The sequence below is a fragment of the Schistocerca americana genome, chromosome X (genome assembly GCF_021461395.2).
Source record: "Schistocerca americana isolate TAMUIC-IGC-003095 chromosome X, iqSchAmer2.1, whole genome shotgun sequence".
NCBI classification, from domain to species: Eukaryota; Metazoa; Arthropoda; class Insecta; order Orthoptera; family Acrididae; genus Schistocerca; species Schistocerca americana.
Window position 1 is genome coordinate 753,863,926 of NC_060130.1, and position 16,199 is coordinate 753,880,124.

Consider the following 16,199-nt stretch of genomic DNA (forward strand, 5'->3'; position numbering starts at 1 on the left):
CTTTGCGAGAGACGAAGACGTAGGGTCAGGTTAAATAGTTCTCTCACGTGCGTGTACTGTCTAACAAATATTACGTTCAGACTTCTAGGGCACTTTCATGATATACGAATTCCTAACAATAGCGCCAGTTCTCATGGAAACTCACAACAGTTGGCAGCACTAGCTGCAGACCACGTGATGTCTTGATACGAGGCCAAGAGTTTCATTTGAGATGGCGAACGCCGTCGTTGAGGTAGTGCGCAGGTGCGATGAAGCTAAAGAGTCTCTCACACTAGGTAGGTGCACAGAAGAAATAAAGAGACTTACTCTCTGCTCGGTGTGGGTTTCATGTTTGTGCTTGTTAATAGCCGCAACTGCGACCTAACTCTCAGAAGAATACGCGAAGAAATACAAGGAAAATGCATTGAACATTCAATGTGTGTCAACGAGACTTGTGTTATTTTGGGAACAAAAGTTAACATCACGAACTTTTGTGTGTCTGCGGCCTGAGAAAATTATAGTTTCCAGTAAAATTAAAGTGAATTGGCAACTAGAACTGTACACTTTCGCAAATCGGCGCTTTTCGTTGTGTCTAACATATTGCAATAAATCTTAACACAGAAAGTGTTCTACTGTTTTTTCACTTTAATCATATTGATAATAATTTTCTGATTTTCAAATGGGCTGTGATACCATAGAGTCGTTATAACTGTTTTCAGTTGTAAAATGTGAGTCTTTCAATTGTTTCAGTAACACTTTGGTCGCTATAAGCATTGGAGATAGCCCTACGATATCTTAGATATATATAATAAAAAATACAGCAGATGTTCGCCCCTCTCTGCGGAATGCTCTTCAGTGGCTTCACACTTCCTTGTAGCTAGTACACTCTTCCAGCAACAAATTTAAAAGCAGTTTCGGTAATTCATAACTGCTAACTTACGTTCTACAGTACTGCTACCGTATGCAGTCACAAATAAAACGTAGAAGAAATTTCTCATCAGGAGAGTAAAACAGAATTTCTCAGATCATGGAACGATTAACCACAAAGCCCAGTAGTGTAACTCTTCACACTTGATGAACTCGTCATGTACTGAAACATTCATCTGTTCCATGTATCCAGTGTGTTTTTTGGATAGTTTGTCACGCAAGTGTGCTTTTCACTCAGTGTCTATCAAGCTATATTAAGAATTCCTTGTAATTATATTACTACTCTTTCCCTTTTTCGTGGCTGCAGCTGCATTTGTAATTATTTTTGCCGTAGCATTTTCTCACTTCAGTAAAATACGCACAGAAAATTGTTAAACGAAGTTATTACATCCACAGTAGTTGTTCCACCTTCTGCTTATAATTAACGTTGCTATTTCCTCTTTATGTCCTAATGTTCACCAATGCGAATAATGGATCAGCTGCAGATTTTCGATTTAGATGTGAAGACCAGATCTCTGATTGATCTTTTCACAAGAACGTTTCGCCTCAACAGTTCCGTGTAACCGATGGATAAGCATTTTTTTTTAAGTTGATGTCCTTTACAGTTTTTTCTTTTCGGAAAGACATCATCCAGCATTTAGTCAACCATCGGTCACTTCAGATCACGGCCGACAGTACTTAAATTTAAATATAATTTGGATTTGCTTGCACACACTCACTTTCTTGGCGATAAATAACCGTTTGGAAAACCGCAGAGTTGCATACGTGCCAAAACTTCTCGTTTCTTTCTATGAAATGAGTGGACGACGCTCTAAATTTCCATAAATATCAATAGACAGTTATTTAAATTATTTTCACTTATAACGTTGTGTTAGCGACGCAGTGTCATACAACATGTCATAACATTGTCAGAACATACTAACAGGAAAAATTAAAAACGACACATTTAACAACGAAATTCTAGAATCAAAAAATAACAAAAAAAAGAGGCTCTGTAGCTCCATTGTCAGACGTTAAGACCACGCGAAGCTGGACAGTCACCGTGTCATCCTCAGTTACGGTATTGTTCTCCCTGCTATTGTCAACTTTCCGATCGTTGAAACCTGTATTTCTTCAAGTAGCTTCTCAACTGGCCACACGAGGCTGAGTGCATTCTGTTCTTCTTCCCACTAAGGACAAATAATTGATAGTATCCGGAACTGAACCAAGATCCTCTGATGGCAAAATGACTCGCTGATTGCTCATTTATAATGGTGTACAATAATAATAATAATGAAAGACCACAAGAATTTGCTTCAGTTAACAAATTTTAACAAGAGACAGGAATAGGATACGGTATTAGTCTTGATAAATATTAGTAGGAACCATCTCGGCATTCGCCTAGAATGATTTGGGATCTTGAATAGCAGGACAGCACAAAAGAAGGCAGTAAACAAAATCACTGCCCGATTGATCAGCTCGGTCAATGCCTCTCCCTAATACAACCACCAACTCAGAGAGCTAGAAAAGGCACTGAAGGCTGGCGCAAATTAAGTTATAAACTCCTTCGAGCCATTCAGCCTACGGACGGGGAAGGTACTACGATTGTTCTATTCACGTCCCCTTCACGATATCTGTTTTAAATGTAGTTGTAAAACTGACGAGTACGGCATAGTCAGCCGGCTGATGTGACCGAGCTGTTCTAGGCGCTTCAGTCTGGAACCGCGCGACCGCTACGGTCGCAGGTTCGAATCCTGCCTCGGGCATGGACGTGTGTGATGTCCTTAGGTTAGTCAGGTTTAAGTAGTTTTAAGTTCTAGGGGACTGATGACCTCAGATGTTAAGTCCAATAGTGCTCAGAACCATTTGAATTTGAACGGCATAGTCTTGCGTTTATGTTGCTGGCGCGAGAGGGAGAAACTTAGTGCGACTATGTAAAAGGACGAGCGTGTATCGCCTCCCTGCTAATGATCGTATGCCGATTTCTGGCGAGAAAATTAGCTGAGTTGCAATCAGAAATTTCTTCCGTTCCTTGAAACAGTGTACGAGTACTATGGCACAACGTGGATGCGAGTTACAGGTCTGCGATATTGCTTTATCTTCTATCTTTATTAAGCCACCAACTGCTCAAAGACTCATTAACAATTCTGACAAACACTCTCAGCAGAACAATTTATGCATGCGGTAAGTATACTGCTCGCGCTCATACATTGAAAAGATGTGTTGAGTGTCTGTGTGCAGCTCTTCCGAATGCAGGAGCGTATTGAGTTTCCTGAGAATAACAGTAGTCTCCACATAGCTCCGTGTGGTTCTGATATCAGTCAAAGAGTCTGACGCAGGAGTCGAATCTGTTGCAGACCTCTCGGAGTGCCAGCTGATGCAGGTGCCCGATGCTGTGTACCACCTCATGAGGCACACGGCGCTCAAGGGCTGCAACCTGTCTAGCAACGTCATTACCAAGCTGCCGCCCAAATTCGCCGTCAAATTCTCGTTGATCACAGGTAAGCAGCCTTGGTCGCAACAAATCGGCCTATTTAACTCTCTTCTTGCGGGTGCTGTGTCCTCACTTGCTTTTCTTTTGTGTGTACCTCTTATTTACTGTGTGATGAGCACGCTGACTGTCTTTTTGTAAATTAAACACAAACTTGTTACTTATGGCTTAAAAAAATCACGTTTGTTATTTCTTTTGGTACCCTCTTTTACCCAGAGTCGGCGGTTATTTCAAAAGTTGGAGATTTACACTTTGCATCTTCGAAAAAGAAGGAAGGAAGGGAGAAAGTTTAGGGTTTAGACAACGAGGTCGTTAGAGACGGATCACAATCTAGGATTGTTTCAAGGATGGGGAAGGAAATCGGCCGTGGCCTTTCAAAGGAACCATCCTGGTTTTTGCCTGGAGCGATTTAGGGTACTCACGGAAAACCTAAATCAGGTTTCTCGGACGCGGATCTGAACCGTCGTCCCCCAAATACAAGTTCAGTGTGCTAAAAACTGCGACTCGTTGCCCGGTGTGCGTCTTCGAACTGTGAATGGGTACGTATGCAGGAGTACTAAACTGATTATATAATAATAAACTGACACAGCGTTCAACAACAGCTTGGCTTAAGGTAATATGAACTACAATAAATCCTTAAGTCCTACGTACCCGCCCAACTGTTAAATTCCCTTCACTTCAAGTAAGAATAAATTGTACTGCGCTGTTAAAATCTAACTCGGATACATTAATTAATTGCAAATTTTAGGTAATCATAATATACCTGTTACAATACACGAAACATCTGTGGCCATGGAGCTTGGCGATATTTTCTAACACTGAAAATCAAACGACCTTTGGAATAGGTGGAAACAGAAGTAAAATACATTTATTTCGAGAATCAAATGTGTGATGCAAAATTATTGTGAGATAAAAATAGCTCTTTCGCAGTATTATTTACAATTTAACGAATGTGTCATCAATTTATCGTTTGTGCTACATTTTAGGTAGTCCTTCCACAATAATCTGATAGTTCACGACACGTAAATTCCTACATCGAAAAGTGACAACTGCTCTCGTCATGCAGCGATACCCACTGAAACATAACAGGGCTCAAAAATTCTAAATAAAGAATTAGATTGTAGCGTTTAATTCCGTGTCTACGGATTGTGGGTACTGATTTAAAAATCACATCCGTAGTTTTCTCACTTCTTTATTCTGTTGTTTTAAATGTAGGTGGAACGTTTCACCTATACCGATAGCGAAACAAGTGACATTTACATTTGTATATGTCGTGCATTTCTGTCATCAATTTCTGCGCTCATGTGGGTGCCGAGGATTCACTTCTGTGGCAATATGGTGAGGAAATGGCATGATCGAGCAGTGCTGGCGAAAATCAAATTCAGTCTCGAGTCCCTGTCTAGTACACATTTTGAATCTTCATTTCAACGCATACCTTCATTGCAAAGTGAGAGTTTAATTGTATGAGCAGTTTTTGGAAGCTCATTATTTTTTTCTGGTGAACGTTTGAATTCATGAAAAAGGCTCGCAACTAATGATGAATAATATACTGTGCCAATTCGTAACAATAGCACTTTAAATCGTCATTTACAGTATATCTTTTGAAGATCTTGTTTTTGCTATTTTTGTCTTGCATGCTATACTTTCGTCTTCTCATTTGCAGAATATTTGTAATTAAAATCTCTTTGCTTGTTTTCCGCTAATTCTTACAAACCGTAATTGCCCACAACAACGGGAGAGGCAGTGATAATGTAGTTCACCTTACCGAGTAATCATTGCTCTTATTGTTTCTGTGTTCTGAGTGAGTTCATAACATATATCTGGTGTGAAACAGAACAAATGTTGAAATGCTGTTGTTATCACTAAACAAGTTAACTGCTGACATCTTCGTAAGGCCAATAACCTATCGGCCGGTCTTAGAGGCTTTGACACATCGGTGCATCTTTGCTTGTAATTCGTGTGTTTCCTCTGGCGACGATTTTGCTGCCAAGCTAAATGTTCCCGTTGGATGAGTGGCAGTGTAGCTAGTCTCGAAGTGTGTCACAAGTTGGGGTTGGTGTGATATTACCGAAGCGCTGTGAGTAGGGCTAAAGCACTGTAACCAGGTTAAGCGGAGCCCTGATTTAGCCGTCTAGTATTTGCGTATCCAGCGGCAGGTGGCGTTGTCTCGTATCTTAGGTGCTGGCGATATCGAGGTCACCGCGGATGCGGTAGCAGTCTGCATGTTTGTGTGTCGGAGTTTTGGGGCAAGATAAATGCGCACGTATTATCCCGGAAAAGGTGGAAGATAGAATGTAACTACATAAAGTGACAGAAATGTGATTCAGCCATTTTAAGTAAAGAACGGGACAGGAGTTCACAGGACACAGTTAGATCAAATTAATGCTTAGAAACTGCCGTCGAGCCTGGCCAGAATGATAAGGCTGGCCGTCTTGCGAACCATTATTTCGAAACAGATGACTTGAAAATTCACCAAATCCGAGAAAAGCGAGCAGGTACGCAGTGAAAAATCGTACACAAATCGACGTCAACAATGTTAGTCTCATGTAGTTTAGATGGCGCTACAGAATTCCACTGTATGAGAAACCGCATAGGAAAAAAATACCTGAATTCGGACACTGTAGAAATGAATAACGTATTCATACCATGGCTACAGGACTCAAATATGACCAACAGAAACTGACCTCTTTTGTGGCATGGAAGTCCACGAACAAATTTGCTACCTCACATGTTATTCTAGTCCAACAGATGTGTTGAACTAAACGCGTAAGCATTCACGTGGCTCGTTCCCCGGGCGATAGTTCTGTAGCAAGAGCGACAGTGTCTCGAGCGCAGCAGCATCAGCATTTGGCTACATGTAGCACGCGCTTCCTGCAGTGCCTCAACTGCGCAGTAGCCCCGTTTATTTTCGTCCCGTCTTTGTCGACGGAAGAGGCAGATGTTTAATAGGTTCTAATTTTAAAAGGCAGGTGCATTGCACCATACTAGAGCTAAACCAATCGAGGTTCTGTTCAGTGTTCTTATGCCAAAGGACGAAACATTATTTGTTTGCCTTACGAAAGCAATCTAAGGACGCTGTGCAGAACAGTTATATAAGTCTAGATCACACACAACTGCTGAGATAATTGCCCATTATCGATATACTCCCCAATTTCATCCAGTTATGCACTTTCAAATTTTTTTTACAAAAAACGGACATTATTTTTTACGTGAGAATAAAATTGTTGGTAGAATTATATTTGCACCAGTAATCTACAAAACTAAAACTGGTTAGTACGACTGAATTGCGTCACAGGATTGGAATATACTGCAAGCCTGTGACGTCATTTTATCAACATTCCAACAAAATCTAATATTATTTGTTTTGAAATTTCCAACAGATTATCCTCAATATACAAAAAAACATTTAACGTGTTTTCAAATATTTTCAGCTCCCACAATTAAACTTTCTTCAGTTTAAAAATCTTTCTTCCTCTCATTAGACGTGGTATACAACTTCTAGCTTTCGTTTTGACATTATAGCCAAGTAGGTAAGAAAAAATCTATAAAAGGAGGATACAGATGCAGTTAACCTAGAACATAAATGAGGAAAATGCAGCCTTTTTCTGATAGTTTTCGACTATAATTGACTTAGGCAATCAGTTGGGTACTGTACTGATATCGTCTTGCAGTGCCACCAACCCTCCAACACCAAATTGATTTGTACCTGTTGACAATAACGTTTCAATTTATTCAAATTTTTTATTTGTTCAGGAAAATTCACATCGATTGGTTTACAATTAAGCTTTTGTTGATCGGCCAGCTCCAAATGGGAACAAAGTAACTGCAAGAACTTGAAACGCTGTGTATGTTGGAAGAAGAGTAATGAATAAACTTTTTCAACAAAACACTTTTTAATAGAATTTGAAGGAAAATCAGCATTGGCCGTATTTTGTTGTTTTATTGTCAGCAAAATCGATTTTCGGTCACTTAGTGACAATCCTCAGTGCTGTAATATACAATTAAAATTGGTAGGCACTGGTATCAAACTATAACCACAGTCTTAGAGCGATCACACAAACTCGAAATACGGTCAATGCTGATTTTCCTTCCAATTCTATCCACTATTTGGTCGTCGTGCACACAACACGCCATGGAGTCGCCAATCAACACTTTCTAATCATTTTGTGTACGATTCGGCTCTCTGACACGCGTCAAATAATCAGAAGCCACATTTGCATCCAGCACAACTGAAATTACAGACTGTAATCCTTACTCTGCTGTATGAAACAGCCCCCTATGTGTATTTAACACAACTTGAAACATGCCCTAATAAGTCCTGTCAAACATAATATGGTATAAAAGGTTATAGATCCAGAAATAGATACCAGAGACACTGAGCACTATGGGACTCAACTGCTGTGGTCATAAGTCCAGAGGCACTGAGCCAAGGGATAAGGGACTATAGAGATTTGGAAATGAATAGCAAATAATATTGACCAAAGATATTACAAAAATATTTTTGTTCAACATTAAATAGGCTACCGAGCTGCACCTAACTTAAACATAATTTTGCCTGAATCATTTCCCTCTTGTGATATGTGGTCCAGATGTTATCAAAAAAGATGAGTGACAACAGCTCATCCTGTTGAAATGGATATCATTCCTGATGGATGCCTGATAACATATCACAGCAGTCATCATGCAACATTGTCTGGAATAGCTTGATCACAAATGAGATTGAATTTAGGGATATACAGAACTTCAACCTTTTTGGTTTGAACACCCATTCACCTCATTACTGCTGAGTTTGTTCATTGAAACTTATAGCACAGTAATATGTTATTTGTGGTTAAGTGAGCTAATGTCTAAAATATATACTAGAAATTACTGTTGTAGAAATATACAGTGTCAATGGCACATACTGCAGATACTACAGAATAATTAGCACCAGTGAACAACCTAGAGTCATTGACTCACTTTGAAAAGTAACATGAGTTACATATTTTAGAAAAAGTGGAGATGTACAAACTTGGCGCATTACTGATGTATTACACGTTCACTTTAATGTAGTAGATGAGGCTAGTTATTAGTTACTGAATGTGATGTACAAAGCAGTGGAGCTTTTTAGTAGACTTGTGTAAGTATATCTGTGATAACTTGATTACCTATTTATTAAGCAGCATGGTGACCAAAAATTATTGTTGGATTTAGGTACTTAACAAATAAATCATATGAACACTGATTGATGATGAAGATTTGCATAAGTCACAGAATTTTAGTCTCCCTTGTATTGTATTTTACTTTATTGTATGGAACTGGGGAGCTAGAAATGGCGGAGAGGCTTCGTCTCCACTGTAGCCCTCAGTGGTTCACAACCCCACAACAGGCTACAGCAGTCCACTCACGCCACTGCCATCCCACACTGAACCAAGGGTTCTTGTGTGGTTCGGTCCCCAGTGGACCCCCACAGGAACATTTCACACCACAAGAGTGTAACCCCAATGTTGCGTGGTAGAGCAATTAAGGTGTACACGTATGTGGAGAAAGTGTTTGTACAGCAATCACTGACATAATGTAACTGAGGTGGAATAAGGGGAACCAGCCCACATTCACAGAGGCAAATGGAAAACCACCTTAAAAACCGTCCACAGACTGGCCAGCACATCCAGCCTCAACACTAATCCACCGGGTGGATTCATGCTGGGGACCGGCACACCTTCCCGTCCAGAAAGCAATGCATTAGACTGCACGGCTAACTGGGTGGGCTTTAGTCTCCCTTACATGAAGATCAGCATAGAACCATTAAGAAACATGAAAATGAAAGCAGTTATGTAAAATTCAAGTGTTCTCTAGGAATAACTCTGCATGTTGATGTTACATTACAGTCAAATTTATTCCCTGTTACTCAGTAACTACAGTCTACTTTTCATAATTTATTCTCTTTATTCACCAGATTTGGCCTAGCCATTTTGTGTCTGTTGAAGTTTTGTAAAATGGAATACACCTTACACTAAGTACAGCATATGAACTTGTGCACAAAATCACAACCGAAGTATGCTTTGATGTTTGTCACATTTGAGTGGGAAAGCATTTTCAGTGTTGTGGATGTCTGATGACAAAATTGACTTAGTTTTGTAATCAGTATTTAGTAGGCTTATCTTCTGTCTGCTGCCACAGCTAGCATGTTTTCTCAATACTGTGATGAATATATTATTACTTAGAATATTGGTTTAGCTTTTAAATTTTCATAATTTTATGTCCATCTTATCATTACATACTGCCTTTGCAGATAATGTATTTTACATGCATCCTAATTTGATTTAAGATTGGTTATTTCAGTTTGTTTAATGACTGAAGCAATGATTGAACTACTGACAAATACAACTAAAAAACTAAGTATGCATTACAAGTAGTGTAGTGTCCAAAGAATTTAATTTTAATAAGTTATTATTATTTTGACAGATCTAAACTTGGCAAGGAATCAGATGAGCAGGCTTCCAGATGAGTTGGCAGACCTAAATGAGCTGATTCATTTGGATATTTCCCATAACTCATTCACAACGCTACCCCATGCTGTGTACAAAATGCCAAAGCTGGTGAAATTGAGTGCACACAACAACTACATTATTGGTAAGTTACACTCCATGCTGCAAAATAAAATCAGATTTTCCTTGGCACATCAGAATCATTTCTTGAATTTTATCATTGAAAATTCTTACACAGTACTGTACTTTTTAGTCACATTTTTAAAGTGTGAAACAATCAACATTTTAGTACAAATGGTGCGCTAAAATTGTGTTTAATTGTTGAGTTATTTTTCTAGTAGTATAGGGTGCATTCAGATACATTCTTTTTGATGTGTATAGCTGACAGCCTATCCTTACAAAATGCCAGGTGCAAGCTAGCCTATTCTCTCAATGCCACAATTACCAACTGCTTTTGTAAATATTAAAGCAATAATAATTTCATTGTGGTTTTTAATGCCCACATGATACTGATGCTGGTGCTACCAAGTAGTGTGTTACCAACTACAAAGTAACCCCCCCCCCCCCCCCCACCTCCACTGCCCATTTCAGTATTAAAATATAACTTATTTGTTTTACTTTAATGTTGCAGATGTAGAGGTAGAAAGGCTACAGGAGGCACCCAGTTTGCAGGAGGTAGACCTGCAGAATAACCCACTCAGTGCAAGAACGCATACAGCACTGGAGGCGGTCACCTCTCCTCACATACTAGTGAGTGTAAGGGAAGTGGAGGACTGGGAAGACCTCACTGTGTAATAATTCAAGAGTTGTTTTTAGATTCAATCTCAGTATGACTCATTTTAATTGAATATGTGATTGTTACCAGAGTGCTTTCCATTTGTATTGTACAGATTATTTTTACTCAATGTATCCTCTATTCACATTCTGCCAGCAGTATTAAGGAGTGAAAGAAAGAGGGCAACATTATGTAATTTGATCTGTACACCTGTGGTATTATTTTAATACAAGGTTTAGCCTGTTGATGTGTGAATATCTTTACACATATTCTTCAGTGTTTCTGAGAAACACTTCAATCACATGTTAAATGTTGTATATTTATTACTGACTGTACGTTTCTGTGTAACATTGTGAAGTAGTAACTAATTTTTTTATAATTAGTAGAAACACATGAAAAATAAACATGCTGTACTTTATTAGAAGATAATACCAAATACAGATCACATTGAGACTAGTGTTGATATGAGAGTAAAATTGTCATTTAATCTGAATTTGTTAATCTGAGATCCAACAGCACAGTTCATTTTTTGAACAATTTTTAATTCATTGTTGACAGTAGTGTAACTGCTGACTAGTTATTAGACAACAGGTCCACTACTGAAGAATTTAAATCAAAATTTAAAGTAGTATTGTCTTTTCAGCCTAGGAATTTGGCTGTGAAAATGACACTGTTACTATAGAAAAAAGATATTCAGAGGAGCCCGAGCACTATTAAATGCAGTGCATGCAATGTACAACTACAATTTTTTACCTTTTTTTTAAACTCAGCATTTGAGTGATCATTCATAGTTCAGGTATTTTGTTTAATGTGTCACGTGTGCCTTTCTAAGTCACCTGTCTTGGAGAAGCAATTATGTTCATCAAATGGCCAGGAATATTTAAGTACCTCATATCAAACAGATGGATCCTTAATTAATATAGACAGTAATTATATTATACAGGGTCAAATATGTCTCTACTGTGAAGTGCCCTATAATGACTTCGTATTTATAAACTTTGTACACTCAGTATATCTCCATCATGTATTGTGACAATGAACTATGTACAAAGTATTTACATATTAACTGAGTACATTTCTTTGCATACTCAGATGTAGCAACACACTGCTGGAACTTTTATCTTTACTGCAAGAAGCCCATTGCGTGAAACTTTTCACTTTTGTTTTCAAGGTGAAATTATATAGCTAATGACAAATCTCAAAACATAATTTTTCCACAGTTTGTATTGACAGCAGTAAAATTTACCTCACGAGCTGCCAACGGTCTCCATTATATTGAGTAGTATTGAATTAATTTGCATCCATAAATTCTGAATTAAATTTTTTCTGCCTGATAAAAATAAAATAAAAAATAAATACACGAAAAAGACAGGCAGCTGAACTCCCACTTTTTATCTGCTCATCAGCACTCATTATCCAAAAGGAATTAAATAGCAGCTCAATTACATAGTTCCTAGATGTGGAACTTTCTAATAATAATGAAAGAAAGTTACCCACATAAAGCAGGTGCTTTCACTAATAAAGTATCCCTTTAAATTGTTTGCACATGTATATTAATTCAGTGTGCAGTTTGAAGATATGCTCACTTTATTTGTCTACAGTCTGAGCAAGTGATGATTTATGAAATAAACAGAATAAACACATTTTTAATCATTGTCTATGATATTTTCAATACTGTTAATTGAGAGGCTTTTGAGGCATGACTGAAAAAAAATTACAATTTTTAAGATAAATTATGTAAACAACAAATCAGAAATATATTTCAGTGTCACTCTCAAACATAAACTAATTCAGAAGTCTGCAACAATACTGTACACAAGCAGTATGTGCTTAAAAAGCAGACTTTTGTTGTAGTCAATGCCTGTATGTAATTTAAATCAAACAATTGTATATTTACCAAGTAGAATCACCAGCCACAAACACTGTACTCTAATGAGTATGATCTCATGAATGTACCTGTAAAACTACTCAGCTTGGATTTTAAACTATGTATTTTACAACAGCATGGGAGAACCTGATAAAAATGTGTCAGTCAGTGACAAGATTAGTTTGAAGGTTAAAAACATTTATTTGATGTAAGTAGAAATAATTTTAACTGTGTTGTAGATTTGTGATGAGTCATTTTAACAGTATTTTATTTTTTTATGTCTATGAAATTAATGTGTATTCATCATATATGTATATATTTGTAATTTTGCATATTAAAGATAATTTTAAATATCACCTCGTAAATTTATTGTGTATGTATCCTCATTGGATCACTTTCATTTATTTTGAACTTTAGGAGTGATATCATGCATATAACGAAGAATTTTGTATTATTAAGTGAATTAAGTCACATAAGGATCATAAAGATAAGAGAAAGTAGGGCTCATGCAGAGGTGTATAGATAGTCATTTTTCTCTAGCTTTATTTGTGAGTGGAATAGGAAATGAAATGACTGGTAGTGGACATGGTACCCTCTGCCTTGCACCATAAAAAGGCTTGTGGGCTACATAATTATGTAGATAATTAATGTCATATGAGATAATAATGTCATACTCTGTTTACAAATTTTGATCACCATGGTGCTTCTGGTTTGTATTACTCAGCCAACATCCAATACATTTTACACATCAGACATTACCAGATATCTTGACTTGGAGATACATTCTTCATGCATATTATATTTTTGTACATCTGTGAATGACAGCATAGTATTCTTAATGGAAAATATACAAAAATTCCTTTGACAGCCAACACAAAATCTTGATAGTGCAGAAGTAATATTCTTTCATTATTTATTTGATCCATGTGATCTGACATTACATATTGTGCTAAAGATGTCAAAGGCATGTTAATGCATTGATGGGAAAAAAAATTGCAACACCAAGAAGGATTTGTGTGACATAAATGAAGGCTGGTAGGCATGTTTCTATATCTGAAAGATATCTATTCAAATTTCACGCCAGTCACATAAGAGTGACCCTAGTAGCACCACTATGAGGATGCGAATCAGGTTTGCTTTAAATGCATGTTGTAACAGTCATGAGCATTAGTTACCTTTCAGATTGGGTGTGGTGAGCTGATATTAGTCAATAATGCCTATAAGGCGATAAAGATGCCATTATCAACACCTAACTGAGTTTGAACAAGGTCGTTTAGTAGGACTATGAGGAGCTGGTTGTTTCTTTGGTGATATTGCAGAAAGACTTAGCAGAAATGTAGTCACTGTACATGATTTCTGGCAGCGGTTTTTGCAAGAGTGTATGGTCGCAAGAAGACAAGGCTCCCGATGGCCACTTGACACTGCCCGAGAGGGAAGACCATTTTGTTCGGCGTATAGCTGTGGCACGTCATACTGCATCTGCAGCAGCAATCTGAGCAGCAGTTGGCACTACAGTGGCACAATAGACTGTTAAAAATTGGTTACTTCAAGGACAAATCTGAGCCAAACGCCATGTAGTGTGCATTCCACTAACCGCAAACCACTGCCATTTGAAACTTCAGTGGCATCAAGCAAGAGCTCATTGGAGGGCGGGGTGGAGGTCTGTTGTGTTCTCTGATGAAAGCTGGTTCTGCCTCGGTGCCAGTGATGGCCATGTGTTGGTGACAAGGATGCCAGTTGAGGGCCTGCAAACAACCTGTTTGTGTGCTAGACACACTGGACTTACATCTGGAATGGTCTGGGTTGTGATTTCGTATGATAGCAGGAGCACTCTCATAGTTATCCCATGACCCTGACTGCAAATTTGTGTCAGTCTAGGTTATAATGATTCGACCTGTTGTGCTACCATTCATGAATGGCATTCCAGTGGGTGTTTGTGAACAGGATGATGTTTGCCCACATACTGCTGTTGTAACCCAACACTGGATCTGTCACCAATTGAGCAAATATGGGACATCATCGGACTACAACTCCAACATCATCCACAAACAGAATTAACTGTTCCTGTATTGACTGACCAAGTGCAACAGGCATGGAATTCCATCTCACAAACTGACATCCAGCACCTATACAACACAATACATGTACATTTGCATGGTTACATGAAACATTCTGGCAGTGAAACCAGTTATTAATGTAGCAGCATTTCATAGTTGCAAGGCTGATCTCACACTTCTGTTAACCTGTGACTTACCAATCTTAATCACTTAAATATGTTACCTAGACAAATGTATTCCCAAAATTTCATTATTCTGCACCAATTATTTTTTGGTGTTACAATTTTTTTTTTAAGTGTCAATACATTGGGTTGACTATAGTTTACAATAGACTGCAGCAAGTTTATACAAGATTTGTTTCACTCAGTAGTTCATGTGTTACACTTAATCATATGCAGCACATTTACTGATCTAGGTATTCTTGTATAGAGTAGAAGCACTGACACAGCAACTATGGCTTCATAGCTTTACAGTATTGTGTATTAACTTCAACAGACTTTATACTTGTCGGGAGCTTATAGAAAAGCTGAAGGCCCATGTGGACTACTCCCTTTTGCCAAAGTATATGTAGTGTGTTAGCATGTAACACACACAGGTTTGAATTTATTCTCGTGCAACGTTTATGAATTTCATTGTTTTCCTTAGTCTGCATTTGGTAGGCATTGTGCAATTTTTTAAAAGAATATGACAGTCTCGAGAATATACATGCAGGGTAGTGTTAGGAACTCCAGCTTCCTGAAGTGGGTTTCTAAGACTCCCTAGTTTTGCTTCCCTTGATGATCATGTCTCTCTTCAGGATTCTAAAAGTGCTAAGGGCAGCTGGAGAATTACACCAGAATATCACACCATATCTTAGGTGAGCCTGTATGTATGTATACATGCACTTTCTACTGTTTTCTGCACCCTATATGCTTCCAGCACACTCAAAGCATAGCAGTCAGTGTGTATTTTAGCCTTTACTTGATCAGTATGGTTATTCCATTTCAAATTATCTTGTAACTTCAGTCTCAGGAATTTGAATTTAGTGTTAGTTTCTATTGGTTGCTGATTTATTGTGACAAGTGGTTGTGAGGGGTTTGTGTTTTGTGTGGTGTAAGAACACTCGTTTCTTGATAGTCTGATACCATGCTGTTCCATTTTTATCAGCAATATTTTATGACTCAGTGTGTAAAATGCCTTTGATAGATCTAGAAATAAGCCTGTAGTGGGTTGTTTTGTATCCAAAAGATCTAGTATCATATTAATATAGTCATATACAGCAGTTTCTGTACATCTGTTGCTTCTAACTCATATTGAGATATACTCATCAAATGTTCAGTTAAGAATAATCCAAACACAAAATATCAGCCAGTAAAATAGAAAATCACACATGTACAGAGTCAATACTCATTAGTAGAATCACCAAAGATGATCATGTAAAAACCCTTGGAGGTTTAAAAAAAAATCTTATGCAGTTGGCATTGGTGTTATTCCAGCAACTGTCATCAAGAAATACAATTATTAAACCTCTAACTCACCTCTGTGAATATTCTTTCCAGGTAGTTGCTTTCCCAGAATCACTGCTTCATGCTTCATGCCCATAAGTTTTTTGTGCATAATTTTTTTAATTACTTTAGAGAAGCAGGACAAGACTGTGATGGGCTGATAATTTTTCCAT

The 16,199-nt window shown here is 37.9% G+C and overlaps 1 protein-coding gene across 1 annotated transcript in view; it reads left to right on the top strand.

Annotated features, from left to right (window-relative positions):
- LOC124555057 (leucine-rich repeat-containing protein 20-like) overlaps positions 1 to 12,841 on the top strand; it is a 38,906-nt gene extending 26,065 nt beyond the window's left edge. The window contains exons 2-4 of the mRNA XM_047128832.1: positions 3,243 to 3,386; positions 9,821 to 9,988; positions 10,475 to 12,841. Of these exons, the coding sequence (XP_046984788.1) occupies positions 3,243 to 3,386; positions 9,821 to 9,988; positions 10,475 to 10,638 (476 nt within the window). The 3' untranslated portion in view covers positions 10,639 to 12,841. The remainder of the gene's footprint in view (positions 1 to 3,242; positions 3,387 to 9,820; positions 9,989 to 10,474) is intronic.
- The last annotated feature ends 3,358 nt before the right edge of the window (positions 12,842 to 16,199 follow it).